Below are 27,248 nucleotides of genomic sequence, written 5' to 3'. Positions count from 1 at the left end.
ATGTTCCCATAAACTTCTTAGAATTAACTTATATAAGCTAATAAGCATAAGCTTAAAAAGCTAAACCAAACGCCCATTAGTGCTTATTTTGTAAAAATAAGCTAAAAAAGCTATAAGCTTAGATAAAAAAGCTAGGCCAAACACCCCCAAAAATATGCGAACTGAGCCGATCGACGAGTGAGCGGACCTTTGATCATGCTTGGCTTGTTTTCAAATCGAACCGAACCGAACCGAACGACTCATTTACAAACTGAGCGAGAATCGAACGAGGATTTTTCGAACGACCGTCGAGCAGTTTGACAGTCCTATTATTCCATATATAAGTTTGCAAGTTTTTTGTGCATCATAAGTTGTACATTGAGCTTTGGGAGTTTTTCAAAAAACAAACTTGATTTTTTTACTTTAACCCAAAGGTTTTTACCCTTTTCAATTTTAACCCTACATAATTTGTTTTTTAACTTTAACCTAAAACTTTTCATTATTTGCAATTTAACTTCGCAACTTTTGTCACTTATACTTTTCATCTTTCGCAAATTTTCGTTTTACGTATAGTTCTAAATTTTTTTCAAGTTAATACGACGCAATGTGCATGTGTGGTTCAACGTTTTACCTCTATTTTCCATGTTTGACAGGTTCGTCTCAACACGTATACCCTAGGTCGAGTCAGTGTTGGTGGTCGATGACGGTTGTGTGACATTAGTACTATTCGACAACGTTTTACGCCTCGCCGCAACGCGGGGTGTGCTTTGGGGTTTTTCAAAGAAAAAATTAGTTACGCATATGGTTGGCGTAACGTTGGCTTTGGGGGTTTTCCAAAAAAAAATTGATTTTTTTTTACTTTTCACCCAAAAGTATTTCATAAATTACTTTTAACCCAAAACTATTTGTTTTATTACTTCTAACCCAAAACTTTTTATCTTTTGCAATCTATTCTCATAACTTTTTTTACTTTCAACTTGGTCTTTTATAGTTTTCATTTTCCGCAAATTTTTCGCTTTATGCTTGGTCCTAAATTTTGTGACTTAACACATCACAACGTGCGTCTTTGGTTTAACGTTTTTACGTTTCGTTCTAATTTTGCGAGTTAACACGACGCAACGTGTGTGTGTGAGTGAAAGATTTTACATCATCTATTTTTCCCCGTTTGACAAGTTTAACATAACGTGCGGGTCCTAGATCGACTTAGTTATAACTAAAGATTCCTCGCCGCATTGCGGCGGGTCGCAATCCTAGTTCTATAATCAATACACACGAGGTAACACTAAAATATTATTATATATATCAATCAATAATATGCCAATGCGCCATTTACCTTTTGCTTTTATTCTTATGTACACATTAGTTTTTATTTTTATAAATTGACCACAAATTTTCTATTGGCACATGTTTACACAGGCAGCTAACAATTAGTAAGTCTCCGATTAATATTTGACATTTAAATTTGTAGTTGGTTTCGTCTGTTTTCTTTTATGCCACCAAACTTTGTTTGGTGGTCATATTTGATCCCTCAATTTTTTTTTTATTTTTTAAAAGTTTTTAAATAATCACCCATGAATTCATTCATATTTTATGTTTTTACAAAGTAAAGAAACTGTAAATAGTAAATAACAATTCTTGACAGGGTTAGATCAACTCACCCTTGAACACCCTTGAAATCGTGAATCACTATTAGGGGTTGTTTGTTTACCTCTTAATGAGACAATTAATGATTCAGACCTCTTTTCAGACTATTTATTTCACAAGCAGATGTCTGAATGGTTCAGACATTTGCCTCTGAATGGTTAAGATTTATACAGAGTTTGAATGGTTAAGACCTTTAATCTGAATTGGTCAGACATTTGCCTCTGAACAACCCCTTAATGGTTCGGAACTCTTACTGGTTCAGCACTTAACCATTCAGATGTTGCCAAACAACCCCTTAGAGTGTGTTTTAGACCATATTAAAAGATTAAACCCCTTATGATAACTCGATTTATATAATTTTAATATTCTAAAGTTAAATTACTGAATACCAACCAATGGCCTTAGAAAGAAATAGTACTGTAATTGTTAATTCAGATAGCCAGAGAAGAGGTCACATGTGTGATAGTTGGACAACAACCATTTCAATGAAACTTAAGCATACAGGCCCACTTGATCCGTAGAGTATCGGTTTCCCTTACCTTATTTAGGGGCTAACTCACTGAGGTCCTTTGTATTGTAGTTTCGTACAACTTCTTGTCACATCTCAATTCTTATGAATTATTAGTGTACTTTAAAGCAAATAATCCAATGATAACCAACATAATCATAAGAGGGTTTTTTTTTTTAATTTTTTTTGAGAAAGGGAAAATCAAAAGAGTTGAAACAGTCTTTTATAATCGATTTTTATAGTTCTATAATATGGTTACCAATGTTAAAATCAACATTAATTTTTTTTATGAATAATGTTGTGTATTAAGAAATTTGGTTTTTATATAACATAATAGTTACATTTTATTCTCCTTACAAATTAAAAGTATTGCGTGACATTATAGACTAGTGACATTTTTGGGAGTGAGATATGCTTAGGGACCATTAGGTCCTAGGTTTGGTTCCCACAAGAGATTGGGGGGGGGGGGGGTTTCCCGATTTATTGGGTTACCTACTGAATTTGTGCGTATGCATTATAACCTAGTAGAGATGAATATGATCGGGTGGTTCCGCTGGTGACACAATGATACTCCAGTGGGTTACCCGATTTATTGGGTTACCTACTGAATTTGTGCGTATGCATTATAACCTAGTAGAGATGAATATGATCGGGTGGTTCCGCTGGTGACACAATGATACTCCAGTGGTTCGTGATCCAAATTTGCCGTTCAAAAAAATACTTTACTTAACCCAATATATAATTAGATTAACTAATTAAAATGAGCATGAATCCATCCACCTCTAATGTCAAAGAGTAATAGAATTAAACTAACATTCATTTAAAATAAACGAGGTAACTAATTAAACGTGTATAACCGATACTGATTGGTTATAAAACTCTAAAAATCGAAACATTACTTATAAGTTTGATTTCAGAACATTCTAACCCCTATTTTACAAGGATTTTAGTTACGTTATATACAAATTATCATGTAACTTGAACGGCGGCGGCATCACAAGAGGATTTTCTAACAAATTACTATATATTATTATTACTTTACTATATATTAATAAACGAATAGAAATGAATAGTGACTTTAATATTACTATAATACATAGTTTTTTTAATATTTCTATTATTTTAATATTATAATAATAGTTATTTTCTTTACTTTTAAACTTTAATCCTTTTTTAATATCAGGAGGAGTTGAGATAAGCTTGGTGTTAACCGGTATCGAACCAATATTGGTATCGAAAATACCGGGACGGTCCTGTTCGGTATCAGTACATGAAGGTAAAAACCGGCACTAATACAGAAAACGCCAAAAGTTGGTGCCGAATTGATATTGAAATCTTTTGATTCGGGAAATTCAGTGCTGCTACCCGGTACGAACAACGGTATCGTACAACTTTTGTTTTTGATTTTCTTCAACTTTTATTTTTTTCTTTTTTTAGTTTCAGGGGGTAGGGATGAGCTTGGTGCCAACCGATACAGAACACCAGTTACGGTACCGATATATGAAGGTAAGAAACATTTGTGAACCGGTACCAGGAACGCCAAAAGTCAGTACCGAATTGGTACTTAAGATCTTTCGGTTCGGCAAATTTGGTACCGATACCGAGAACAATTTGCTCGTCTCTGACCACGTGTTTCATACGAACAACATCGTTACTTACCATACAACTTTTTTGGTTGATTTTCTTTCGGTTATCTTTTAGTGTTTTTTTCTATATTTTCTTTTTATTCTTGTCAAAGGTTCCGTTCGCAGCACGCTCGTAGTGATTTCAAAACACATGTAAATATAGACTAAATAATAAAAGAAATTCGCCGCAACGGGAAAACTTATTTAAACCTATTAATACTTAAAAGTACGTTCATTTTCATGTATGTATCAGTCATGGAGTCCAAATACCCTTTCTTCTATCCATCATTTAGATATCATTTTTTATAAATAAATTATTTCACTTTATATGGTGGTTGTATTACTACAATTATTATGTCTGATTAAAATATATTAAGCTTATTATATTAGAGTTTACACCAATTATATTTAATTTTATTGTGGACTTTCTTTTATTGTGCTCGAACATATTTCTAACTTTGGTTAGAAAAATTAAACATAGATAACAACTTTAACTTTTCTATTGCACTAGATATTGAGATTATACGAGAGATCAGTGAGATGTCTACGACTCAAACAAGTTCAATTCGATTTACATTTTTCGAATTATACGCTTGTGTGTATTACCTATATCTACAAATTACCTGGCGGAATAGTTCCCCTATACTATTGGTGGAACTTAGTTTTTTTTTTTTTTTTTTAAGTATAGGTATAGGTATTTTTATTGTTCCAGCCAAATTACGATTTTGCCCGGTTTAAATTTACAGTTTTACCATTATGTTGTTTTCTTTCTTTCAGCCAAATTACAATTTTGTCCTCAATTCAAATTTACTGTTTTGCAATAGTTTTCTTTCTTTTCGAATTATGATTTTGCCCCCAATGTAAAATTACAGTCATGCCATCGTTTTAGTTTTTTTTTTCCTTTTTTTGTGACAAAACTATGGTAGCGTTTTGTTTTAATTGGTTGACTCAGTGTAATTTTTATTCGTGTCAGTCTTTTTTTGTGACAAACTATGGTAATGTTTTATTTTAATTGGTTGACTCGGTGTAACTTTTATTCGTGTCAAACGGCTGCCTGGCACACACTCATTTATCCAGAAAAGTTAGAATTTTGTCCACAGTTTAAAATTATAGTCTTTCCAACGTTTAGTTTTTTTAGCAAAAGTATATTGTAGTGTTTTGTTTTAATTGGTTGACTCAATGTAATAAAAAGAAGATGGCGGCAATAGTTCTGCCAACCCATTGGTGGAAAATGGGTGGCTGCCCCCTTTTTTTTTCTTTTTCATTTTTAATATGATATTGCTCAAGTTCAAAATAAAACTATGGTTTTACCCCCAAATTAAAATTACGAATTTGCCCTCGGTTTAAAACTATGAGTTTGCTCTCATTTAAAAAAATACAATTTTGCCCCAGTTAAAATTTGTAGTCTTTCCATCATTTTAGTTTTTTCCCTAGCTCAAAATTACGATTTGGCTCTCAGTTCAAAAATATGATTTTGCCCCCTTTTGAAAAATTACGACTTCGCCCTGAGTTGAAAATTACGCTTTTGCCCTCATACAAAATAAAATTATGCTTCTGTCCCCAGCTAAAAATTACGATTTTGCCCTTCGGTCAAAACAAAATTTTGGTTTGCCCCACAGCTTAAAATTACGAATTTGCCATCTGTTTAAAATTATGAATTTGCCCTCTTTTAAAAACTTATGATTTTGCCCCCAGTTAAAATCTTTAGTCTTGTCATCGTTTTAATTTCTTTTTGTTTTTTTTTTTGCAAAACTATAGCAGTTTTTATTTTACTTGGTTGACTCAATCTAACTTTTTTGTCAACCAGGTGTAACACTCGCTCATTGTTTCTGAAAATTTACTATTTTGCCCCCAGCTCAGGTTTGCCATCTTTTTTTGTAGCAAAACTATGGCAGTGTTTTGGTTTAATTGGTTGACTCGATGTAATTTTTTTGAGATCGTGTTATGAGTAGTATGCACATGTAACTAAAATACATGCGTACATGTTATGAAACTAAGAAATATTCAGCTTAAAGCCCCGCAACACAGGCGGGGCATCCAACTAGTTTTCTACAATAGTTAAAAAAGTAAGAGTTAAATTCTTGGTTGGTCCCTGTGGTTTGCGAAAATTGCAGATTTGGTCTCAAGGGTTTACTAATTACACACTTGGTCCCAGTAGTTGTAATTTTTGCACTCGGGTGATCCTTAACACTAATCTGTGTTAAATTTTCTAGTTAAGTCTTTATGAAATATGAAATGACTAAAGTGTCCCTAAACAATAAAAAAAAACAAAAACAAGAAAAGATGGGTCTACCCCCTCATTTTTCTTCTCCCCGTCTTTCAGTCTCTCTCTAACCCATCACCGCCAATACCTCCACCTCCACCTTCTTCTTCCTTTTCTATCATTCATACAATCCTCCATAACCAGTACTCAAGCGCCACCTAACTCATCATTTTGCACACGGATCCTAAATCAATTAAAGTATCAAACAAATCCTAATTTGCTAATTTTATATCAGTCGTATATGTATTCTAGACTCCATGTTCTTCAAAAAATAGCAAAGTCTATCACATATTATAGTACTTCAAAAGACCCATTCAATTAGTTTGTTTCTTTGAATAATTCATCTAGATTCATTATACGTATTGAATATGCTTGATTAACCATTTTGAATGATTGAATCTGAGTTGAATTCAAAGCAGAAGTGACGCAAGAAAAAGAGAAGAAAGGGGTCGTCGGTCGTCGGGATTCTGCGGTGCACCACAGTCGCCGGAATTATGTCGGCTCCTCACTTTCTCTCCAACTCTCTCTCGATCTCTCTAAAATCCACACATTGGTGTTTCCGGCCAGATTCGTTTTTGCAGCAGGTAGTTGAGGGTGGTAGGGGTTGTCGTGGTTGGTTGTTATGAGTGGCGCGGCAGGGCTGTGCGGTGGTTTACGAAGTAACAGTTTCGTCGCAGTGGTTGGGGGTGGTGTTGTGGTGGTTAGGTGTTAGGTGGCGGTGGTGGAGATTCATGTTTTCTTGCAAGTTGCAGTGGTTTTATTAGAGAGAGAAAGAGAGAAGGAAGAAGGTGGGTAATGTATTATATATTTTTTTTAAATGTTCAGGGGTATTCTAGTCATTTCACATACACTTAACTAGAAAATTTAACAAAGGTTAGTATTAAGGACCACCCGAGTACAAAAATTACAACCATTGGGACCAAGTGTGTAATTAGTAAACCCTTGGAACCAAGTCTGCAATTTTTGCAAACCACAGGGACCAACCAAGCATTTAACTCAAAAAGTAACATCAAACAAAGGAATAAGGATGAAGAAGCAACAAACCCTAGTTTATGAACATCAATGAGTGTAGGGAATGCGGAGGGGCCTACCACGTGGGTGGAGTTATTTGAGTTTCTGGTGTAATTAAATCACAAGAAGACACTGTACAACAAATAGAAACCCATGACACGTGTCACAATCTTGTAACTCTTCCCCTCCCACACTTCCTTTCCCTTTTAAGTTACTACTAGTCTACTACTCACTTTTGCAACCGATTCTCTTTCTCCCCCAAATTACAAACGCAGACATGAATCAGGTCACCAACGGAGCCCTAAAATCCAAAAAATCCTCCAAAAAACCCGAATGTATCTTCATTCTATACTTTCACTGCTTTTCTTGTTCATTTTATGTTTCTCTTGTTCTGATTTTGATGTTTCATCGTGTTACGGTAGTGAAGTGGTTGCTGGTGATACTGTTTTTGTTGTGATTTGCGTTGAAATTGTGATCTCGTGTTTTGTACTGAAATTTGTGCAAGGTTTTGTTTGATCTATGGAGAGAAGTAGTTGTGTGCTAGGGTTTTTACGGCTTTTTTTAGATGGAGTTAGGGTTTTTATCTGAAATTGTAATGTGTAAATAGGTGTTTGCGTGATTGGTGATTGAAGAGGTGGTGAAGTTTGATCATAGATGTGTTAGCATTAGCTTCAATAACTTGTGTGTTGACTTTTAGGGTTTAGTGTTACCTAAGCAGAATCATAGATTGAATATATGATGTAGATTGTGATTTGCGTTGAAATTGTTAATCGGAGATTGTGATCTTGTGTTTTGTACTGAAAGGTTTCTTTGATCTATGGAGAAAAGTAGTCGAATGCTAGGGTTTTAACTTTTTTTGGATGAACATGAACTTAGGTTTTGTTACGTTTTTTGTTTGAAATTGTAATGGGAAAATAAGTATTTGTGTGATTGGTGAAAGTTGTGAGGTTGTTTGATCATAGACGAGTGATTAGACACTGGAAAGTTGGTATTAGCTTAAATAACTTGTATGTTGACTTTTAGGGTTTAGTCAGCTAAGCAGGAGTTAGCAGAATCATAGGTTGGTTAACACTGTTTTAAATCATTTATTTTATGGATCTTTTTAGTAATGATGATCAATTGTTCCAGATTCTAGGTTTACACAGCAAGAACTTCCGGCTTGGAAACCGATTTTAACTCCAGGATGGGTAAGCTGTGATTATTATAATACTACATTATCAACTGATTTAGCATCTGTTAAAGGTTTTTGTTGAACATCTGATCTAACATTATTCGATTTTAACTCAAGGATGAGTAAGCTGTGATTATAACCCTCCTCCATCTTCGAACATGGCCCAGTTAGTTACATCTGAATTAAGTAAAGATTTTGTAACTGTTAAAGCTCCTGACGTTGACTATTTTGAAAGCGGTTATGATTTGAAGAGAGAGAAATCAGAATCGTTTACAAAGGAAGGGGAAACATGTGAATTCAATGAAGCTTTCTGTGATATGGAGATGGATGATGAAGAAACTATAGCAGATGTCAGCCAACCACTATCAGTTTTAAGCTCTCCGACATATGATTCATTACATAAAGATCCGACATTAAAGTCAACTGATGCCTCTCAAAGTCAATTTTACATCCAGCTGACACCCGAGCAAGCTAGTAGTGATATCTCCGTTGCTCAAAATTCAGGGGAAACATGTGAATTCAATGAAGCTTTCTGTGATAATGTTGTCGTGTCAATGGAAGTCAAACCGCCTGTTTCTGAGGAAGATGAAAAATGTGAACTTAATGAATCTTTTTTTGATAGTTCGGATGACATCGAGAACATGGAGATGGATAATGAAGAAGAAACTATAGCAAATGTCAACCAATCGCCATCAGTTCAGCAGGCTGTTCAAGATTCATCTTCCAGAATTGATGATGAGCGCAATGAAGATGTGGGCTCCATGGAGGCCAAATCACCTGTATCTAAAGATAACATATCTTTAGTTTCCGATGACGTTTCTATTCATTGGGAGCTGATATCAACTGTCCCTGCAAATGCCGATTCAGAAGTGAAGTTGGACAACAATGATAAACCCAGTGTCATGAGTGACACATCGGAGATTCGAGAAACTGAGAGGCTTCCTTTGACAAGAAAGGTACTTGATAGTTCATAAATCATAACATCAAATTCATAAACAAATGATTTCTTTCTATCATGTGATATGCTTACCTTAGTATTGTACAGTTCATTTCTCCGAACTCTCAGGAAAAACTATGTCAGGCAATGAAATCTCCAGAGTCATTAGATGACATCGATAATTTCAGTAAGCCACTATACACAATACTTTTACATGCTTTTTAATTTTTTACGTCTATTATCTGTTTTGATGATATTAAATGTTTATTTTCCAGAATGCAAGAAGAAACTGTACTTCGGAGAACAATCTGAGAACAAGCTTTCACCAACTAAATCTGATGTTAACGATAACGAATTAAATTTAAATCTTCAACTGGCTACAGGACTCATTCAGAACAAAGCTGTTATAAAAAGCTCCAAACAAGTGCGAAAGAGACCAAGGAAATTCAAAAAAGGCTCTCGCACTAAAAAAGGCGTTGCAGCTAAGGGTTGTCTTGGTGGGCCCCGTTTATGTCGTTCACTTCCTCGTCTTAGCTCAGGGTGCACCTCCATCGAAGGGTGTTCAGAGAGTGCTATTGCGTTTTCTCAGAGACAGATGCATGACATTGAGTCTCTTGCTTCGAAGCTAATGAGTAAATTGAATTCCATGAAGACTATTGTGGAAGAAAAAATGCTCTATGGAGCGTATCGTTCCGCCTCCTTGAAAAATGAGGCAGATGAGGTATTTATACTGGAAATAGGCATTTTTTTTTCGTTTGTTAATGTACATGGCACACTCACAGAAACAAACACACACAGTCACATACTCATGTGTGTGTATCATATAACAAGTCTAGTTCTTTCATTGATATTTGCTCCGTCTTTTATTCTGTTAATAAATAGTTAATCCTTTAGTATGAACACAAAAAAAAAAAAAAAACCCTAAGGTTCGTAACAATTCAAAATGGCTGAATAAATTGTTTTATACTTTCATCTGATTTGACTTGTTTGAGCTAAAACTAATTCCAATGGACCCATCATAATTAAACGGTGAAAATACCACCTTTATTATGGCACTCACTTGCACCTGATTATAGTTTTTACACTTTTGACAGGTGAAATCAGTCATCAAGAGTGCAACAAAAACTGAAAAAACAGCAAAAAAGCGGTTATCTTTGATGGCGAGAGACTGCAACCGTTTCTGCAAAATCATGGTTTGTTTTTCTTTTATCATTAATTAATTAATATTCCTATATTAGTTTTCACCTTTTATAAAAGTACAAGTGTTCATTGCATTTTTCTTAAAAAATATTTATATAGGAAGGGGTCAATTTGTCTTGTACCTTATTAATACCTAGTCAAATGTAGAGTTTTAGCTATAAATGTAACGAGTCAAATTCGGTAGAGTGGGTTAAACGGGTCAAATTGGCTATAACTGGTCAAACATGCCAAATTAGGTACAACTGGTTAAAGTCTAAAGTGTGGTTAAACAATTAGAATGTCTAAACTCTTTATTAAAAGAAACTATCTTACGATTACTTATTAAAGCCTTTGCTATAATAGTTACTAAATTAAGTATGCACAAAACACAATAACACACAACCTGTTAATTAATATCTGTTTTGATTTACACATGCAAATGACCTGTTACCCAATCCCCCAATCATATGCCAAATTTGGAGCAACTTTTAGAAGCTTGTGCCAATTTATTTTTCAAAACAGGTTTATTTTGGAATGTGACAATTACATAACTTAAATTATGCTATACGTGATATGCAGAAACTGACTGAGGATCATAAAACTTCTGCTTCCGGTGATCCTGCGTTGGGCAACAGCATTCCTGAGAAGCCTTTAGAAAGAGAAAAGAAGAAAATCAGTTTTGCTGACGAAGCAGGAGGAATGCTTTGCGACATCAAAGTTTATGAAATTGAACAAGTTGAACAAGAATCGTCTCTACCGTAAATGACGGTTGGTTTTTTAATCTTTATTCGTGGCGATTTTATGGACCGAGGAAGAATGCATCAAGTGGTTTAACAATGACGATGTATATTTTTGTGGTGTAGAAACTGTACCTGTGAGGTCGATTTTATAGCCGAAGCGGTCATTAAGCGCTTCAATTATGCAATCTAACGTTTATTGAACAGTTAAAAGGATGATCAAAACTTTTTCGTTTTAAATGGGCAGATGTTATTATCTTGCGACGAAAAAGTTTATGGGTTGAAACGAGACCTGGTTTGTCTGTGTCTGAGAGCTTTGGTCCAACTTTGTGTTTGCAAGTAATGGACACACAAGTTTGGTTTTCTCAAGTGACAATGGATTTGCACCTTTCTTACATGGTGTAGATGTGAGTAAAAACTGGCGATGTTACTTGCAAAACATGTTGGCTTCTTTATAAATTGTTCACTAGTTTGTTCACCTATCTATTCAGCATGACATCTCAGCTAAATTCGTTTTTATTTTTCATTTTAAACACTTCATCTTGAAAAAAATGAATTCTTTATCTTTACCCTTTGGATTTAGACACCTTATTAAATATTTTGTGGAAATTATCGTCAAGAAGGTATATTAGTTGATACACGAGTCAAAAGTTAATAAAAAACTATGTTTTTTCTATCTTCTTTCTAACAATCTTCTACGTATTTTGTGGAAATTATCGTCAAGAACGTATATTAGTTAATACACGAGTCAAAAGTTAATAAAAAACTATGTTTTTTCTATCTTCTTTCTAACAATCTTCTTGATTGTTGGATCGTGCATATGATAGAAAATTGTTACATTTGAGTGTTTCTGTGTAAAATTTTATAAAAAATACTAAACACAAATTTCTTCAAATTTTAGCCTCTTCAAATACATTATGCAAACGGGCCTCTAGCAAGCCGCTAGGAAGGCTAAACAACTACAACAAAACCAATTACACTAAACTTTTCCACGTATCCCAATCGACACGATATTCCTATTAGAAATCCACAGAAAGCTCAAAAATTTGATGTCCCCCATGATATAGACGAAACAATATTCCTTTTCTTCCTCAGAGCCTCCAGCCAAAAGTGTTAAGTTTCGCTGGCACCTAGTTGTTCCAAACAAAGGCTGAACTGCTAATGTTGGAGGGGTTTGGGCTCAGCAGCCTTTTTACTGAAGTAACAGTGAATATACCAGATTTTTCTCCCGACCAAACCCATTTATCTTGACCGCTACTAACAGCTCTGTATCAGATGTGTAGATTGTAAATTGTAAAACACTTTAAACATGAACCTTCTTGATACAATGGACTCCTCTTACTACCACACTTGTTTCTTACATAGGTGTTGTCGAATACCCAAATCCCCGGTGACGTTCAATGGGTCTTCGCTGACGTCAAGATGTCCCGGTCTTCGTTGCTACAAAAAAGTAAACCGTTAGCCTCGTCACGGAGGGCCCCGGGAGGGGGATCCGTGACCAAGCTTCGGCGTGAGAATAAGTAAACTTGCCGGAAAGTTCGAGGAGTTTATTCCGATGAGTATGATCACCGGAATGTTCCTCTAAGGTGTGAATCCAATAAATGTGTGTGTGTGTTTAATACAAGGGAATATTGGTCGGAAATAAATGAGAGAGTTCTTAATGCAATACCTTCAAGTCTCTCCTATGATCATCCTTTTTCTCCCTTATATAACCCCGAGACCTTATCTCCCATGTGAGATATTTTATTGAGATGATCCAACGGATTCCGAGAGTCTTCGGGGGGCTCAGACACGTGTCTGACCCCCAACGGTAAGATGGCAGCCTCATTTAATGTTTCCGGCTAGGAAGTACAATTTCCAGCCAAAGATCCTTTTCTAATCAGGCATTAAATGTCGCCTGTATCTTCTGATCCTAGTTTCCCGCCCATTTGATATGACGAAAACCTTAATGGGCAAGGTAAGATGCTGTTGGGCCCACGCGATAGTAGCCCAATACGGGTAAATGGGGCAACCCATAGGTCGGTTGTCAGGTGTTTTTATTTTTTCTTCACAAATAATTAAAAGTCGTACCATTAGTTATTTCTATAAAATGGAATATACTTACTTACCCCCTGTTTGACACACAATGACATCCCTTTGTTTATTCAAGCATGTTGAACTAGTGAATTGATATCCAATTAGGTTCTTTCAAAGAAACTCATTCAATCAAGGGTTTTAGTCTGTCTGCTCATATTGATGACATACATGCTAACTAACTTTTCCCAAAGTCTTTGGTAATTAATGTTATCCTTTTGACTTTCCATAGTAAATAGTGAAGAAGGGCATTGAAATAGTTATCTCATAAAGACATACCACCTACTCTGCATCTTCTTAACATTTGTCATAAACTCACATTTTATTGTGGATGGATCTAGCTATAAATGTAGATGATGTGCAAGATATAATAAGTGTTAAAATATAGACTTGTTGATTTGAAGTATTTTATATCAAGTACCCAATTCGCATCAATACGTTATTCGATAATAATAATCTAATATCTATTATAATGTAGTTCATTTTATATCAAGCATCCAATTCGCATCACGACATTATTCAATAATAATCGAATATCTATTAGACCACCTGTAGTGGGAGGTTTTTGGTCGTTTTTCCCAAAAAAATGCCCCTTAACGCCGCCGGACCGCCCCCTTGGGCGTTGCTTTCAGAAAATGGGGGGGGGGGGGGGGTTTAAAGAACGCTAGTGCATGCTGGGGCATTATTTGCTTGTCCAACAAGAAGCTCCCAAATATTATTAGTTTGTTTTATTTTTTTGGGCAATCATTGATGAGACATTATTAGGCATTATCCCACTACACCCATATATGAAAAACGCCCCATAATGTCCCTTTGCTGACTGCGATGACACGTGTCGCACAACGTCCATAGGTAAGAGCATTATTCATGTGTAGTTCATACTTCCGAATGTGTCTCAAATATCGAAGCGACCTGATCAAACTTCATCAATATTCAAAACTTGGGTTACTAATATATATTTACTTAACGTGCTTACTCCCATCAAAATTTATCTATAATAATTTTTCTTATGGATGAAATAAAAAAAAAAACTTCTTAAAAACGAGATGTTTCTTTTTTGTTGTTGTGATTGATAAATAAAAATGTATCAGGTTTTGTTGTTGTGATTGATAAATAAAAATGTATCAGGTTAAGAAAAATTGAAAAAAACGAACGAACCAAATGCTAGGAATATATGAATAAATGGATTTAAAAAAAATATTCAATAAATAAGAAACAAATTCTTCATATTAATTTTCTACATATATAATCTTTTAAATTGAACTATACGAGAAACGTAGCCCGGTGCTCCCAGGCGGGAAACATATAAACAATTGAGGCGGTGGCACTAACGCGGGTAAGTACTAAAAGAAAAATATATAATTTATGCTGCGAAGTAAACATGATAAAAGACAATTATGTAACAGAAACGATGTTTTTTTAGTCGGTGTCGATCTCATTTTTCATGGTACCCACACATTACCAAGGGGAGATAGGATTAAAAGAAAAAAACATATGAAGTTATGACGGTCAGTTATGGAGACTAAAACACCCCGCTACAACATAAAAATTTAAGAAAAGTAATTTAGACCCCCCGTAACGGGGCGTTTTTTTTAAAAAAATTTGCAAAAAAACGCCGGATAACGCCGGAACCCCCATTACATGGGGCGTTTCCGGGCGTTTTTTTTGAAAAAAAATGGTGGTGGCGTGGTTTTAAAAACGCTGAACAATGGTTTGAATGCCCAATCAATTGAGGACATGTGGGTTTAGAGAGAGAGATGGGGTTGTGGCCGGATTTTTTGGCCGGATTTTTGGCCGGATTTTTGGCCGGATTTTCTGGGTTTGCAGGGTTTGCAGAAGGGAAGAAGAATGGGAATGAAGAAGAAGAAAGGTTTTTTTTTTAAAACTTTGATATTGACACTTAGGCCCCTATACTTTTAAACTTTATTATTTTCTGTATTTTTATTTTACTTTCTGTTTTTTATTTTCTGTATTTTTATTTTCTTTATTTTTAAGTTCTGTTTTTAATATTTTAGTATTGTATTTTTTTATGTTTTAAATTAAAAAAAATAATTAGGAAATGATTGCATGGGCATTATTTGAATAATGCCCCACTACACCATTTTATGGTATAATGCCCCTTGCTGACTGGGCTGCCACATGGCGCAAAACGCCCCATGGAGGGGGCATTATAATGTTTAACCATTACGCATGGTCTTAGTAGAAGAAATTATAAGAAAAGTCAAAGGAAATAGAAGATGACGAAAAAACAAAAGAAAAATAGTTGCAGGCGGCGAAAGATAAGAAAAGTCGAAGGGAAACAAAACCAAAAAATAGTAAAGATTTCGCAGCCGTGAATATAGCTTTGGAAGACAATTTGTTCATGAAAGTTGGTAGAGGTGAAAAAATAATGTTTTAGATCGACAATTTGTTACAAGGAGGCCTTTTAAGGTGTCGATTCCCTAACCTTTACGAGCTGACTCAAAACAAATCGACTTTGGTTTCGGATTGTTACACCAAGGAAGGGAGGGGCATTGCTTGGAGTTGCGCTTGAAAGACCGTCCCTTCTAGCCCGTACCTTTTAAATCACAAGCGACCAACAAGACCGGTGGGTGTGGAACAATGCTAGAGGTGAAGATTTGTGTTAGTGTGGATTAAAATACCAATTCCTCAAGGAGAATTCCCTGTTAATCTGATATGGAACATGCTCCAAAATTTGAATAGCTCAAAGGAGTGGAAGAATTGAAGAAACTTGTGGCTGTCATCTTCATGGCTACTTTTTGGCATATTTGGAAAGCGCAAAGGAATTTGAAGGTTGGAACATCCCGACGGTGAAGGTGGCGAGGATATTAAGATAAATTCTTTTCTCTGGATCACTTGTGTAAACTGGGATGGATGGTTAGATTCAGAGGTGTTTGGGGTTCCTTTTTTTTTTTTTTTAGGAAAAAGGACTTTTGAAGGGAAAAAAAAGACTTTTGAGGGTGTTTGGCTTTCCTTTTGAAGGCAAAAGTCCTTTACAAAAGCTAGAAGTCAGGTTTTTCTGACTTATATTTTCCAAAAGGACTTTTGGAAAAGTTGAAAATAAGTTAAGCCAAACATGCCCTCAACCTTTGCGATGTAATTTCTTAATTTTCTGTGTTGTGTTTCGAGTTGTCAGTTTCTTACTAGACCGGTATCTATATGATATATAGAAGTGGTTGTCGTTCAAAAAACATTTAGACACTCACTAATAAAAACTGATACAAATGTACACCTTTTAATGGCAAACCAAACACCAACACCAACATCATGATGTGACACCATTTGTATAACCTTCTGTTTAAAATTTTATACATCACAAGCATAATTTTTTTCAAATTTCATAAAATCGTTTATATTTATAAAGCTTATTTTGATGTGTACGTGACACCCTTTGGTTGATTGATTTGAGAATGTGACAACAACTATAAACACCCTAAGAAATAATTAACATGTCTATGAGTTCGATAGTTGGTGATATGTTTCTTTGATGTCAACGTATGTCTACAACAAAAGGGCACCTTACCCAAGTCACATACATTATACATACATTGCTATTAGAAATTATTTTATCTAAGCAAACAAAATTTTCAAAAAAACCGATTGCAAAATTCACTTCATAAAGAACACTTTATAAGACACACCATAGAGCCCTAGGTATCAGAAAACTTGAATTTAAATAGGAAAAATCAAAACTCATAACATTCGAGCATAAGAACAACTATAAAGTTTTCATAATATAAGGTGTTACCAGTCTGATTACATTATTCTAGACACGTGTTTCAAAGCCAAATGTACTTTTATATTATTCCTTAAAAATATTACAGATAACATTCTAAAGTTATTCGAAGGTTGAAATTATTAAAAATATGAAATTTTATATATTAACAATTGATGAAAGCTCTTAACAACAGTTCCGGTTTCTATGTTTTAGTAACCTATATCTGCCGGTCATTAGTTACCCACGTGTTTTACTTGCACAGTTGATTATCTACTTCACACAGTTTCTTCCACCGCCAACGTTTTGTCTCTGGCGTGCTTCTCCATCGATCGATTTCTTATCTGTACATCTGCGGCAGATGGTTGTCGAGATTGAACCGGTGGTAAGGTACCATGCGTGCTATATTTGATCTTCTCTTTCGTTTTAGATGCAAGGGGTGGTTGTTAGTTTCGCCATTGACCCTCGACGGCGGTAGGAAGAGGTGACGAGACTAAAATCAGGAGTAGCAGAAGACAAATGAGGGTCCGATGATCCAGTTTCTCTCGCCTGAGCTCTCCCTTTTCTAGAAATATACCACCCGACCTCCGAATCAATAGCTCTGGGTTTGTATTCTATTCATGTTCTACCAGTTTATCTTTCGTATCCAGATGTTTGTGTCTTCTTCAATTTGTTTTCCCGTTTGGTAACCCTAATTGTTCTTAAAATTAGGGCATAATTGATATCGGGGATAAATTGATTTGGAGACTGATCCTTACTAGAAAACTATGAACTTGCAGAACATGGAGGACGTTTTTAGGTTTGATAAATACAGGTACTTCAAAAAAGAATTCTATTGAAAGTATATGGTGGCAATATTTTTATTTGTTAATGCTTTGCAGATTGGAAGTGGAAAACGTACACATTGTGTGGTTAACAAACCGCCACGCCTGAAGATCAATCGACCGGTGGTAATCAAGAGTTGTTCTGCCCGTCTTCCAGGTGTATTCAAATACACAAAAACCTCATAAATCTCTTTACTAACGTCAATTTATGATGATAAATGAAAATACTGAAATGGAGATCAAAAAATGTTACTGGAATTCCTGAAAGAAAGCGAGAAACAGATGAATAAGCCAATAGCGAAACACCAAGTCAGACAACTACTGCTACAGTAATGAGCACAAGCTCAACCACCAAGTGAGACATCAATGTTTATTACATGAACCCGTATCTAGGGTCATCTTTTTGCATCAATTTAAACGTGTTATTTAATTATTTTAATAATAATAATCATAGTACTACCAATAATAATTTACCCATGATTTATGTTATTGACGCATCGCTGAAGCACTTGGTTTCTTTGATCTGGTGGTAGCGGATTATTCTGTTCGTGGCTTCCTGTTTGCTAAAATGGTTTTTTATATGTTTTAAGGATGAGTGGAGGTTTGCACCCAAGCTTATGAAGAAGTACCACAAGTAGTCGTGATCAAGCACAAAGAAAGCTTTATATTGGCGGGTTGTCTCCTGAAACAAGTGGAATGCTGCTTCTTTTTTTCCAAAAAAAAGAAGAAGGTTTTGTTGCATATGACAAAGAAACAAACAAATCACGGTAAATACCTTAGATGTTTATCGATTGAATTTCCCTGTTTTCAATGCATATAACAGAGGCAATGATTTCCGCGAAACCCATTTGATCCGTGTAGATGAATGGGTTACGCGGACCATTTTAAAGATGAACAAGTGCAAGTGTCTTTGGATTAGAGTTAATGTATTTGACACAATTAAAGTGTCATGCTCGGGTTCATCAATTTAACCCGTGAACTCGAGCATGATTCATTAAACCAACCCGCGAAACCGATCTGACCCGTGTAGATGAACGGGTTACGTGGATCATGTTAAAGATGAAAAATTTTAAGTGTCTTGAACTAGAGTAGATGTCTTTAAGCGTCATGCTCGGATTCATCAATTCAACTGGCCAACTTAAGCATGACTCATTAATTCAACCAGCGAAACTCATTTGACCGATGTAGGTGAATTGGACTGGACCCACTTACTTTTCTTTGAGCATTAGAAGAAACATTTTCATCATTTATAAACTATACACTTAAACTAATTTCCACATTAGCATTTATATATCTTGGATAAAAAAAGGCATGCGTAGCAGAGTAGTTTTTTCATCTATTTACATGTATCTTAAAACAATGTTTTTCTGAGAATCATACATTTGTAAATAAAGTTATTTTATTAGGGCAAGAAGCATCTGGTGGCAAGTATGTGTATGGCTACAACTACCTATCCCAGCCCAGTTCGAGACTAAATGGGCTACTACAACACATAGAACAAAAACATCTGAGCAAGGCCAAGAAGAAAGCAACTGGAACCGAAATGTGCACGCTGTGGAAGATATGGAACAGCCGCATTGAAAAGATATTCGAAGGAGGCGCAAACTCTCTAACAAAAATGAACAGCCGCAATGAAAAGATATTCGAAGGAGGCTCAAACTCTCAACAAAAATTGACGGAGGCCATAAAAGAAACATCAAAGTGGAAGCAACTAAACTGGGAAAAACTAGAGTCAAAGATTTGGGCAGATTACTTTTGGGTAGAATTGTTTTTTTCTACGGTGGAATGATATAAGAAGATAATGGTCAGTGTATTGTAATCTGGTGTCATATTTTATCTACGCTCTTAGCACCTTGCTAAGAATGAGGTGTGGTTAATAAAATTGATCCTCGCTTGCCTTTCCAAATTTTTTTTATGGCCGTGCAAGGTTCTTAGGTGGAGGGTTGTACCGACCCATCAAAGCGAGAAATGAGACCATTTCAACACTACCGGATTACAAGGGGTTCTGAGACCATTTCAACACTTCAGGGAACACCAACCAGATTACAAGGGCGTCCCGTGCATTTTACAAGGGCGTCCCGCGCAATGCGCGGGCGGGTAACCCCCTAGTTGTACTTGAATGATGTTTCAAGTCATCTTATGTTAGTTTGTGATAGAATTTCATGTAATGAGAATCTCATCTAGTTATTTTGGCAATATGAGTTCATAAGTATGATTTTTGATATCCGCAAGGAAACCTACAAACCTAACAAATAACAAGTAATTAGTTACTTGACAAGTACAAGACAAGATTTTACCATTCAACATTTGATTAATCGACTATGATTGCAAAAATTAGCCCAAATAAGAAGTGATAAATATCTCGTTTCAAACCAATTAAACCGAAAACCAAACATAAGCCATTTAAAACTGAACATGTTTATGTATTCATATTTTAGTTCGTTTGAAACCGAACCCGAATTACGCAGTTTAAAACTGAATTGGGTACTCAGTTTAAAAAATTCGAATTTGGTTAAAACCGAATAACAAATAATGCTTTAATTAAGTTTCATTATTTCGCCCTATTTAATTACGATTTTAGCCTAACAACCCAATCCAATAACAAATAATACTTATTTTTGCATCGAACCAACTTTAAATTCGATTTTTGGTTCTTTTTAAACCATTTTAATTCCAATTCATATTGAATAAGAGCATTCACATCCCATTCTATATTTTTATGTGAGTGAGTTCTCCAAACTCTATAAAATGTTACTCTGTGGAGGGGAGATAAAATGTTACTCTTTATTGTATATTTGGGGGAAATTGTTAATATATATTAGTTTTTTAATATATTTTAGTTGAAAAAGATATGATAAATGTATAAGAATATCATTTAGTTGAAAAAGATATGTAATTTGTAGTATAATTATAGAATGGATTTGAAGAAGAAAGTGATAATTCTCTAAAGTTTAAACTAATTCAAATCAAAATATCTATTTTGCTTGCTAGTGTTTAATAATTAATAAATTAAGTATTGAACGCCTGTCAGCCTGCCTGTTACACATTCAAAAATTAAATTAAATTAAAATAAAAGAAATCCCCACGCGTCAACTTTTTTTTGCAAATTGACACTCTCGTCTCTCTTCTCCCACACAATTCGCTCACATCTTGTGAGCTCAATTCATCTCACCAACACTTCTTTTTTGCACTCTCTTCAGATTACTGTTCGATCGAAGCTGCGTCATTCAACCTCTCCCTACGTAAATTTTTCTGTATGTATCGATGCATCCTTCCTACATTTTCTCTATCAATTCGTCTGTAATTACTTCCTATATTTCTATGAAATTCGAGATGTTAATCTGTGTTTAACTATGTACGATGCTTAAGATCTGCCGATTTTGTTCTTTTATACAAGTTTCTAGAAGCGTTTTCGTTCAGATTTTGCTTCTGTGTGCGTACACACAGGAATTTAACTTCTCGCGATGTAATTTTGTTGTAAATATCGATGCATCGTTCGTGCATTTTGATTTTGTGTATCAGTACGTCTGAAATCACTTCGTATTTGTATGAATACGAGATGTTAATCTGTGTTTATTATGTACGATTGTACGATGCTTAAGATCTGTGTTTAATAGAAGTTTCTCGAAATAATTTCGTCAGAATTTTGCTTCTGTGTGCTTGATCAAAAGCGCGTATATAATTCAACCTCTCGCGACGCATTTTGTCGTGAATATTGATGTCGTACATTTTGATTTTTTGTGTCAAAGTTTCTGTAATTACTTCGCATTTGTATGAATAATTATGAATATCGAGATGTCATTTAACTGTTTTGTAGCAGTTATGAACGATGCTTGAAGATCTGTCGATTTTGATGTTTTTATACAAGTTTCTAGAAATGTTTTCGTTCGAATTTTGCTTCTGTGTGTGTGCACGCAAAAATTCAGCCTCTCACGATGTGATTTTGTTGTGAATATTATGCGTTTTTGTACATTTTGGTTTTTATGTTAATATTTCTTTAATTACTTCGCACTTGTATGAATAATTATGAATATCGAGATGTTATTTAACTATTTTGTAGCAGTTATGAACGATGCTTGAAGATCTTGTTGTTTTATAGAAGTTTCTAGAAATGTTTTCGTTTGGATTTTACTTCTGTGTGCGTAGACACAAGAATTCAACCTCTCGCGATGTAATTTTGTTGTGAATATCGATGCTTCGTACATTTTGTTTTTTTGTGTTTATAGTTTTGTAATTGCTTCGTGTTTGGATGAATATGTATGAATATCGAGATGTTGTTTTGTAGCAATTATGTATGATGCTTGAGATCTATCGATTTTGATGCTGTATAGGAGTTTTTATATATGTTATCGTTATAATTTTGCTTCTGTGTGTAATTGATTCTTGAATTTAGTCTAATTTACATTAACATGTGCTTGAATTAGTGGTATGTTATGAGAATCTAGAGTTATGCAGGAAGGAGATTCATGTGGTTGTTCTTTGCTTTTAATCTCGTTTTGTCATGAAATTTGCTGTTCAGATCATGGGGATTGGTTGGATGTGATTTGTAGGTGTTAGTTTTTGTAATGCATGTTTTTGAAATTGAGTTAGATTAAGTTTGAACAGGTGGAGGTGCCTACTGAGTGATTAATGAATTATTGTGAAGAACTCAAGGATTCTGGTATTTGCAAAGATTTATATTAGTTTTTTACTCATTTGTTGAAAATGTTATGCAACAATAGGAATTATCCATAGGCATGAGTTTATGTTCTAACATGAAAAGTCGAAAACTACCCAAATACGAGGCCGGAAAGTTTTTTGCTGTTTGTATTTTGATACATCTTCATAAATGATTGAACTCTTTGTTTCTGAAGGTTTTCTAGTCTGTTCACAGTTTTTTTAATAACCGTGAGAACCCGTCCCTTGAAAACTAGTTGGCCCCACCAATACACTGAGCTTGCACTGGCAGGTGCTTGGTTTTAAAATGTGCGCCTAAGGCTCGATCAGACGCGAGGCGAATTAGAACACGTCTCATGGGGTTGAGGCGGCGCCTCATGTTTTTGGTCAAAATTAGGGTATGTAGGAGGCTGATATATAAAACCAACCAAAGGTGTGAACAGTTGTGAAAGGTTTATTTGATAAAAGGCTGATATATAAAACATGTGGAGAGATACAACTTCTAGTAAAAAATAATTTATCTGGTTATACATCGAGCAACGATTCGCATACGAAGTGCACGTGACTCGGCTGTTGGGACCTAAACGTCTCGGAGCGCTTTTCTAAACCAATGGCAGGTAGCCTTCACGTGGAATCATGCGCTTACCACTGCGCCACCCCCTTTAAGGTTTAGTCTGTTAAGACTTCCTTTAAATTGATGTTTAACTTTTGATTTAGATAACCAGAACCAGGATCTACTATTGTGGATCAGTGGATATCATGTTGTTTTATATTTTTGTTATTAGTAGCTTACGGAGCCTAAAAAGCATACATCATGAATCACCGATTCAGCATTTTTCACTTACTTCTACGCATTAGTATCTATATGACTATACATGGATATGATAATAAACAAAAGTTTGGTTCAATAAAGTAGCTTTATCTGCTTACCAATATATGCGTTGCTAGTTTTGGACTTTTGGTTATATTTACCAAAATCATGTCCAAATTTGCGTACTGTGAGGAACTTTCGTTTTATCAAACTAGCTTTTTCTGCAGGTGAGATCCTGTATTTATCTTGTTCTTATGAAATGGATGTTCATTTTCTTTTAATTTGATAGAACTTCTTTACTTGCATGTGTCATGTTTATTATAGATAGTTCGGTTGTTAATCTGTAGGTTCACTGGTTATCAGCATGTCCATCTTTTGGCGTCGCGGGTCTTCTCTCCAACAGCAAGAGAAGGAGCAGCCTGAGTTGCAATCAGAATCGAAGGTGAAACAAGCTGACAGATTTTATTTTGATAATTTGTTGTTAATTACGTCAAAAGATTGGGATTTTTTAATTGTTTTTTTGTGAGTGATTATGCTTAGGGCTGTGAACGAACCAAACGAATCGTTCATTAAGGAATGCACATGTTCATGAACGGCTCACGAACGCTTACCGAACGAGATTTCTTGTTCATGTTCGTTCATTAAGGAAATGAGCATGTTCATGAACACTTACCGAATGTAGACGGACGCAAATGAACACAAACAAGTGTTCATGAACATGAATGAACACAAACAAATGTTATATATTCATTATACAATCTGCATTTTTCTTCAAAAAGATTACGAAGAATCCATCAAAAATAAATAAATACAAAACATAATTAGCACAAAACTTTAGGAGTTTGTCAAGCTTCAACACAAATTGAAATCGAAATAATCAAATGAGAGATGTTAGAAGAGGCGTATAATATAACTATGGTTTCATTTTTATAAAAACTAAAGCTAATAATATAAAAATATAACATAAAAAACCTTTAAATGAACGAACTCCAATGAACATAAATGAACACATTACCGAACGTTCACGAACATAAACGAACGAACGCAGCCTCTGTTCATGTTCGTTTGTTTAACTTATCCAATAAAATTTCTTGCTAGTGTTTGCTCATTTATTAAACGAACAAACATAAACGAACTTCCCGCCGAACGGTTCACGAACTGTTCACCGAACGTTCGGTTCGTTTACAGCCCTAATTATGCCGTCTTATGATGGCTGCTGTGGTTGTGGTCACTGCAGGTCAACGAGCTCAAAGGTACTCTCGGACCACTTTCTGGACGTAGCTTACTTTACTGCAGTGATGCATGTTTGAGAAGATATTTGGAAGCCCGTAATTGGAATGTAGAGAAAGCAAAAAAGATGCTGGAAGAAACGCTTGCCTGGAGATCAAGCTATAAACCCGAAGAAATACGTTGGGTTAGTGATTGATTTTATTCATGTTTATTTACCGAAAATGGGTTGATTCAGGTTATTATTTACCTCTAATGGGTCAAATTGGTAAACTCTAAAACTTGGTGAAAATGGAACGGGTCAACTGGGTCGGACGGATTAAAAGTGATACAGACTATATTTAAATGTTTACAACCTCTTAAATCTCTTTTATTCGGAAAAATATACTCAAGTTTATCTTCACTTTCTAGCATGAAGTTGCAGTTGAAGGTGAAACAGGGAAACTTTTCAGAGCAAACTTTCATGATCGAGCTGGAAGAACCGTTCTGATACTGAAACCGGGGTTGCAGGTGATTGACCGATCTCTATTTCCATATAAATTGTGTATGTCGGGCGTATTGTGTCACGTTCTAAACAGGCATTTATCTTACGGGTCTGGTTCTGTTGATCCAAAACTCAAAAGGCTTTTTCTCAATAGATTTTAACTATTTTATATTAAAAGGAAAGTAGTTTGGATATGATTACAAATCATACTATTTCAACATTAATAATAAAAGAGTAAAATGTCATTTTTGTCCCTGAGGTTTGGCCAGTTTTGCGACTTTCGTCCAAAGGTTTGCTTTTCCGCATCTGGATCCAAAAGGTTTGAAATCTTGTCATTTTCATCCGGCTTGTTAACTCCATCCATTTTTCTCCGTTAAGTCAGGGGTATTTCCGTTTTTTTAACTAAAAGAGCAATTCGGTCTAACAGTTTCGGTCAGGGGTATTTTAAATGCTTGTACATAAAGTGAAAAAGACCGAATTGCCCTTTAAGTTAACAAAAAAGACGAAAATACCCCTGACTTAACGGAGAAAAATGGATGGGGTTAACGAGCCGGATGAAAATGGCAAGATTTAAAACCTCTTGGATCCAAATGCGGAAAAACAAACCTTCGGACGAAAGTCGCAAAACTAGTCAAACCTCAGGGATGAAAATGGCATTTTACTCATAATAAAAAAGAATAATGGAATTTATAATGTTTCTTGCATAACTTATGTCGGTTATACACTTTGTGCAGAATACTACATCAATGGACAACCAGATCAAACATCTCGTGTACCTGATGGAAAACGCGATGCTTAATCTTCCGGAAGGCCAGGAAGAAATGGTGTGGTTGATCGACTTTACTGGCTGGTCGTTTACCACTAACGTACCCGTTAGAACCGCTAAAGACACCATCAATATACTACAAGACCATTATCCTCAGAGACTCGCAGTGGCATTTTTGTACGCTCCACCAAGAATTTTCCAAGCATTTTGGAAGGTCAATATAGTAATTTGACAATCTCACCTTTTTATGCTAGTTTTTAACTTTTTATTATATGATCTACATATCCATACTTCATGATTGCAGATTGTAAAGATTTTCATGGATCCAAAGACAGTCCAGAAGGTGAAATTTGTGTACCCGAAGAACAAAGAAAGCGTAGAGCTGATGAGGTCGTATTTCGACATGGATAACCTCCCGGCCGAGTTTGGTGGAAAAGCGACCATGAAGTATGACCATGAAGATTTCTCGAGATTAATGGCTCAGGATGATGTGAAAGCTGCTAAATTCTGGGGTTTTGACCAAAAGACCGGTGGCTACGCTGCTGCGAGTGCAGCAGTGGCTCCTGAGCCCTCTAAGCCAATAAGTATTACAGCAAGCTAGAGTGATCTGATTAACCATGGTGTGTAGTGTAGTTGGTTAACTGGTGATGATTGTTAGATCAATGATAGCTCTTAACTCTTTTGGTATGCTTATGATGTTTGAACCTTTTATGTGTTTTGCTATTCATCTGTCTTTTGCTAGCATATAATTACATTTTGAAACTTCGAGCCCTATACATGTCTTTTACATACAACTCGTGGGTTACACTCGCACTTTGCAGCGGGGCGTGCCGATTTTTAACAATTTTAAATTTAAATGAAAACGTAGACACGATGGTAAAAGTAACATTAATGGCTGGAACCTGGTTGATGTTGACCTATGTAGCACGGGGACGTCTAGAACCATCGGGTACCCGTCCTGGGGACGTTTTTGGGACGGAAACGCCATGGGGACGTCCCCTAAACGCTTCCGGGTATTGAGGACGACGATTACACGTTTCGGGGACGGCGACTACAAGTTTTGGGGACATATCCTATTATTTTTAGGGTAATCGCAGTGAAGAGTAGTTATTAAAAAGAAAAAGTGGGAAAAAGGTCATCGGAAAATATTCAGATCGATCTCGGAGTTACAGGAGTGGCTGCGAGGAAGACAATGGTCACCTGGTAAATCATCTATAAGTGAAGGGTGATCTTGTAATTAACCTTGCCCATTAAGAAATGGCTACTAGCCTACCACCGTACAAAGAAAAGTATCGACTGTCATGCCTTCTTATCATGTTAATACTTTAATTCCTCAGGTTTTTCCTTTTAAAACGTTTGTGAGATTTTTTTTTAATTTAGCTTGAAAATATCTAGATTTATAATTATATCTATTCTTTTTACTTTAGTTATTTAGTTGATTTACGTCTCTAAATAACAATTATTCTTAAAATATAGAATCAAAATCCACTTTTGTTGTGTAAACCATAAAAACCTTTTTATATTCTTTTTGTCGTACCCATATCTTGAATTTTTGAGTTTTACCGTTCCCCATACCCGTTCCCGTGCTACATAGGTAACAACACTCGATATAGACGATGCAATGGTCAAAGTCGTCAT

The 27,248-nt window shown here is 35.4% G+C and overlaps 2 protein-coding genes across 10 annotated transcripts; both read left to right on the top strand.

Moving 5' to 3' along the window:
- Positions 1–7,076: 7,076 nt before the first annotated feature.
- On the top strand, positions 7,077–11,534 carry LOC110936308. Of its 8 annotated transcripts, XM_022178665.2 has the most exons (9): positions 7,077–7,365; positions 8,159–8,217; positions 8,319–9,157; positions 9,247–9,325; positions 9,414–9,859; positions 10,233–10,331; positions 10,897–11,085; positions 11,181–11,217; positions 11,249–11,534. In XM_022178665.2, the coding sequence occupies exons 3-7, from the start codon at positions 8,360–8,362 to the stop codon at positions 11,077–11,079; spliced, it is 1,605 nt and encodes a 534-aa protein (XP_022034357.1). In that variant the 5' UTR covers positions 7,077–7,365; positions 8,159–8,217; positions 8,319–8,359; the 3' UTR covers positions 11,080–11,085; positions 11,181–11,217; positions 11,249–11,534. The 8 variants fall into 8 exon arrangements, with proteins under 8 accessions (XP_022034357.1, XP_022034354.1, XP_035844995.1 ...); XM_035989101.1 differs by adding an exon at positions 8,054–8,090 and having other exon boundaries at positions 7,263–7,365; positions 10,897–11,532; XM_022178662.2 differs by having other exon boundaries at positions 10,897–11,532.
- A 9,222-nt stretch (positions 11,535–20,756) lies between these two features.
- LOC110936311 (phosphatidylinositol transfer protein PDR17) lies at positions 20,757–26,372 on the top strand. 2 transcript variants are annotated; one of them, XM_022178670.2, is made up of 6 exons: positions 20,757–20,908; positions 23,481–23,575; positions 24,371–24,547; positions 24,772–24,870; positions 25,579–25,824; positions 25,915–26,372. In XM_022178670.2, exons 2-6 carry the CDS (start codon positions 23,498–23,500, stop codon positions 26,209–26,211), a joined length of 897 nt encoding a protein of 298 aa, XP_022034362.1. In that variant the 5' UTR covers positions 20,757–20,908; positions 23,481–23,497; the 3' UTR covers positions 26,212–26,372. The 2 variants fall into 2 exon arrangements, with proteins under 2 accessions (XP_022034362.1, XP_022034361.1); XM_022178669.2 differs by having other exon boundaries at positions 20,757–20,920.
- The last annotated feature ends 876 nt before the right edge of the window (positions 26,373–27,248 follow it).

Source organism: Helianthus annuus, chromosome 4, assembly GCF_002127325.2.
Source record: "Helianthus annuus cultivar XRQ/B chromosome 4, HanXRQr2.0-SUNRISE, whole genome shotgun sequence".
NCBI classification, from domain to species: Eukaryota; Viridiplantae; Streptophyta; class Magnoliopsida; order Asterales; family Asteraceae; genus Helianthus; species Helianthus annuus.
This window is presented reverse-complemented; position numbering and strand designations above follow the sequence as displayed.